Consider the following 4,766-nt stretch of genomic DNA (forward strand, 5'->3'; position numbering starts at 1 on the left):
AAGCTGTCAAGAAAGTAATGCGCTATCTGCAAGGGACTAAAAATCATATGCTTACATATAGAAAGACTGACAACCTAGAAATTATGGGTTACTCAAACGCTGATTTTGCAGGGTGTAAGGATACTAAGAGATCCACATCAGGCTATATCTTCACACTTGCAGGGGGAGCAATTTCATGGAAAAGCTGCAAACAAACACTTACTGCATCTTCAACGATGCAATCAGAGTTTGTGGCATGATTTGAGGCTACCGGGCAAGCCGTATGGCTTAAGAACTTCGTCCCCAGACTTAGAGTGGTAGACAGCATAAATAAACCAGTTACATTATTCTGCGATAATCAAGCTGCAGTTTTCCTTTCGAGTAACAAGAAGTCAAATGGTGCTGCCAAACATATTGACCTTAAGTACCTTGTTGTGAAAGATAGAGTCCAAGATCAAACAATTAAAATTCAGCATATAAGTACTAAATTGATGATTGCTGATCCCCTGACTAAAGGCTTGCCACCAAATCTCTTTCGAGAACATATTGCTAGCATGGGTCTAATGGAAAGCCTATAACTATTGGGGAAACTAAATGATGAGATCTCAATATTTGAACTTGGAATAAGGAAGTTTGTTTCGCTTACTAAGTGCACATAATGATTAATAAAGAAACAAACTATTAGGACCATGAGTAGGGAGTATGGATGCATGCCCATACAGACTCCCAACCATAAATAATTATCCATTCCAAAATGAAGTCTTACGCTATAGATTTTGGGTTCCAGTAATGATTATACTATTGCTGCGAATACATTATCTTGGTGTGATGCCTTTGTTGAAGTATGGACTAATGACATTAACCATTCAATCAAGTGGGAGAATGTTGAAAAAAAATAAGTGATTAAATGGTTAAAATGTTAATTACCATAAGTTAAAGTGGGCCCAATAGTGAATTACGGGATTAACACTAATTAACAGTAATTAGCAATTTGTGCCTGTGATTGGGGGGCTAATTAAGATTATGGTTAGGTCCCACGTCATATACAGCGCTATATATAAAGGAGGGCATCCCTGCACCTATTTGATCGTCGTATCGTTTAGGATAACAGTGCCCTCCAAAATTCACTCCAAATCCAATCGGGAGTGCGCTGGACGTTGACGTGAAGGCCTCTCCTTACTCCGGCGAGGTGCCGGAGTGATCTACTACGCTGTTGCAGTTCGTCATCAGACTCTCCTTACTCCACCGAGATGGCCTCTCCAAACGGAGGTATAAACACACTACTGTCCACTAATTTCCGCATCGAATCGAGTAGTGTTCATGTGTATTAGATGAGATCCGATTAGCAATTGCGTAATCCCAGAAATATTACTTACACACTGTATTTGCATGTCAAAGACAAGTTTTTGTATCATTTCAATGTACACCACAACTTCTAGCACCAAAGTGATCGTTTGCGCCGAGTTCTAGTCCCACCGGTGTAATTGACTCACTAAAAAACTATATACTGCTTTGCTTAGTCTCCTCGTTAACAACTCAACAAGGCAGAGGCACGCGGAGCTTGGGAACGAGGAGGAGATCGGAGCGCCGCCGCGTGGTGAGTCCCATGGCCTCGGCCATGTCCAGCTCCTCCCCGGGCTCCGGCACCTCCCACTCGAAGTGGTACAGGAGGCTGGCGAGCGCCAGCTCCACGTTGGCCAGCCCGAACGCCACCCCTGGGCACATCCGCCGCCCGGCGCCGAACGGGATGTACTCCAAGTCCGTGCCCTTGAAGTCCACGCCGCTGCCGTCGAACCGCTCCGGCCGGAACTCCTCGGCGTCGGCGCCCCAGCTGACCGCGTCCCGGCCGATGGCCCACGCGTTGACCAGCACCATCGCCCCCGCCGGCACGTCGAACCCCAGCACCCGGCACGCGGCCCGGCACTCGCGCAGGATCAGCGTCGCCGGAGGGTGCAGCCGGAGCGTCTCCTTGATGACCAGGCCCACGTAGCGGAGGCTCCCCAGGGCGTCCTCCGTGACGCGCCCGGCCACCTCCCGCCGGACCTCCTCCTGCGCCTTGCGCATCGCTCCTGGGTTGTTCACGAGCTCCGCCATCGCCCACTGCAGCAACGTCGCCGACGTCTCACTCCCCGCCATGAACATGTCCTGTCCGAAAACAGAGAGAGCTTCACTCAGACACTCACTGACAGAGAGAAAGTCAGAAGAGATGAGCTCACGATGATAACGGTCTTGATGTCGTCGCCGGTGAGCGGAGGATCGAGCTCGCCCTCGCTTTGGACCCTGAGGAGGACATCGAGCAGGTCCTCCTCGTCGCCGGCGGCCACCCTGTTCTCCTGGTGCTCGCGGACGATGGCGTCGACGAACTCCATCATCTCGCGGCGCTCCCTCCTAATCCGGCGCGGCATCGAGCTGACGAGCATCGCCAGCCGTGACGACGGGAAGAGGTCCGGCAGGCACTTGGCCGGCACGAGCTTCATCCTCCGCTCCAGCAGCCGCAGGAACGCGCCACGGTCCGCGAACCGGCTGCCGATGACGGCGCGCACCGCCGAGTCCGCCACGCACGCGGCGATCCGCTCGCTCAGGTTCACCGCGGCCGGAGCCGAGCCCGGCTCCGGCGCCAGAGAGCGGAGCAGCCGGCCGACCTCCTCCGCGCGCACGGGGCCGAAGGAGCGGACGCGGCGGGCGGTGAGGAGCTCCAGGGTGCAGATCATGCGGAGCTGCCGCCACGCGCGGCCGTAGGGCGCGGCGATGACGCCGAGGCTGTCCCCGAGGAGGACCCTGCCCGTGGGCGTCATGGGGCGGCCGGCGAACGCGAGGTCGTGCGTCCTCAGCATCTCCCGCGCGGCGTCCGCGGAGGAGGCGACGACGACGCGCAGCTCGCAGAGCCGGAGCAGCATGAGCGGCCCGTGGCGGCGCGACAGGTCCCGCATCGCGCGGTGCGGGAGCGCGCCGGCGAGGTGGTGGAGGTGGCCGATGACGGGGAGCGCCCACGGAGACGGCGGCAGCCGCCGTCGGACTCCTCCGTTCCGACGCGACGACGAGCGGACCAGGTAGAGCAAGGGGACGATGACGAGCAGAGGAAGGAGGAGCGGGTAGAGAGGAGGAAATACTACTGGCTCAATGAGCACGGCCATGGCTCGAACGAGCTACCTTTTTTTTCGAATGCAGCTCGATCGAGCTAGCTAACGCCGCAGCAAAGCCTCACTTCTATAGTTCTTCTCGATTATTAGTTCGAATCTTATACTAGTAACTACTACTAGCATCGAAATAAATATCGAAAATTACATCCATGACTCTGCACAAGCTCTCCATTCAATTGCATTGAAACTTGCACAGTCTGCAACTGTTTGCCCCTAGTTTTTTCACGCAGACACTCATATATACGCACATACATCCAACACACGCACGCATGCCTTACCTATATGAGCATCTTCTAAGGACTAAGGCGGCACATCATTTTTTTGGCACCTCCACATACGTCTTTGGTATCAGACAATTGGTAGATCCGACAATTCAGATACTTCTGTTGGCGTATCAGGGACAAGAGATATAATCGGTCGAAGTGGTGAACTCTTTGGTATCCAATTGTCCGCCCAAATATTAGTATCTTGTCCACTACCTATTATACGGATAATTCCTTGCTTCATAATGTCTCTTCCTTCTAAAACTACACGCCAAACTTGCGACGGTCGGCTTCCAAGTTCAACATCAAGGATACTACCATTGGGGAAATATGAGGCCTTGAGAATTCTAGCACTCAAGGATGATGGTTCCTGTGAGATTCTCCATGCCCGCCTTGCTAGCAAGGCCGGGTTGAATAGCTCCAGGTCTCTGAAGCCTAATCCCCCTCCCCCCAAGTACTTTGGTCTTGTCATAACCTCCCATGACACCCATGTTGATTTTCGCTGTCTTTGGTTGCAACCCCACCAAAACTTGCGATTGATAAAGTTAATATGATTGCATAAACCCCTAGGAAGTTTTAAAGCAAGACATGAAATATACTGGAATTGCATGGGCAACCGATTTGATAAGAACATCCTTCCCTCCCGTTGATAATGATTTGCCCTTCCAACCTTTCACCTTATCCCAGACACGGTCGCTCAAATTTTTGAAGGTTCCTCTCTTGAAATGTCGCATGTAGCTAGGCATTCCCAAATATCTATCACTCAAAGATTCATTAGGGACCTAGAGGTATCCCTTAACCGCGTCCTTCATAATCTGTGGGCATCCCTTAATGAAAAATATTGATGACTTTTCTTTGTTAATTCTCTGACCAGATACCCTGAAATACATATCCAATATGTTTGACACCTCTTCTGCTCCATTTACACTTGCCTTAAAAAACATCAGACTATAATCCACGAATAAAAGGTGGTTCACCGACGGGGCCGAAGGTGTCACCTTAATGCCGATGAGATGGACCGATTGGTTTTGAGACTTTAATAGGCACGAAAGGCTATCAACTGTCGATTGGAAATGATATGGAGAGATATGATCTCCCTGTCGAATACCACGTGTGGGCTTGAACTCCTCCAACCCACATCCATTAGAAATAATAGAGAAAGAAACTGAACTCACCATGTTCATAATTATTGATATCCATGGTGCCACAAGACCTAGTTTCTCCATAATTGCTTTTGGCTAACTCCATTCTACTCGGCGGTAAGATTTCATCATATCCAACTTGAGAGCACAAAAAGTATTATTCTTCGACCTATTCCTCTTCATAAAATGCAAACACTTGTAGGCTGAGATTATGTTGTTAGTTATAAGTCTCCCTGGAACAA

At 50.8% G+C, this 4,766-nt stretch overlaps 1 protein-coding gene across 1 annotated transcript; it reads right to left on the minus strand.

Annotated features, from left to right (window-relative positions):
- Nucleotides 1-1,369: 1,369 nt before the first annotated feature.
- Nucleotides 1,370-3,309, minus strand: LOC123146900 (desmethyl-deoxy-podophyllotoxin synthase-like). The gene is made up of 2 exons (XM_044566165.1): nucleotides 2,196-3,309; nucleotides 1,370-2,124 (listed from the first exon to the last, which is right to left on the minus strand). Exons 1-2 carry the CDS (start codon nucleotides 3,111-3,113, stop codon nucleotides 1,516-1,518), a joined length of 1,527 nt encoding a protein of 508 aa, XP_044422100.1. The 5' UTR covers nucleotides 3,114-3,309; the 3' UTR covers nucleotides 1,370-1,515.
- Between the last annotated feature and the right edge of the window lie 1,457 nt (nucleotides 3,310-4,766).

Source organism: Triticum aestivum, chromosome 7A, assembly GCF_018294505.1.
Source record: "Triticum aestivum cultivar Chinese Spring chromosome 7A, IWGSC CS RefSeq v2.1, whole genome shotgun sequence".
NCBI classification, from domain to species: Eukaryota; Viridiplantae; Streptophyta; class Magnoliopsida; order Poales; family Poaceae; genus Triticum; species Triticum aestivum.

Coding starts and splice junctions, on each gene's coding strand:
- LOC123146900 (XM_044566165.1), bottom strand. CDS start 3,113: ATGGCCGTGCTCATTGAGCCAGTAGTATTTCCTCCTCTCTACCCGCTC. Junction 2,125..2,195: donor ACATCAAGACCGTTATCATC/GTGAGCTCATCT, acceptor GTTTTCGGACAG/GACATGTTCATGGCGGGGAG.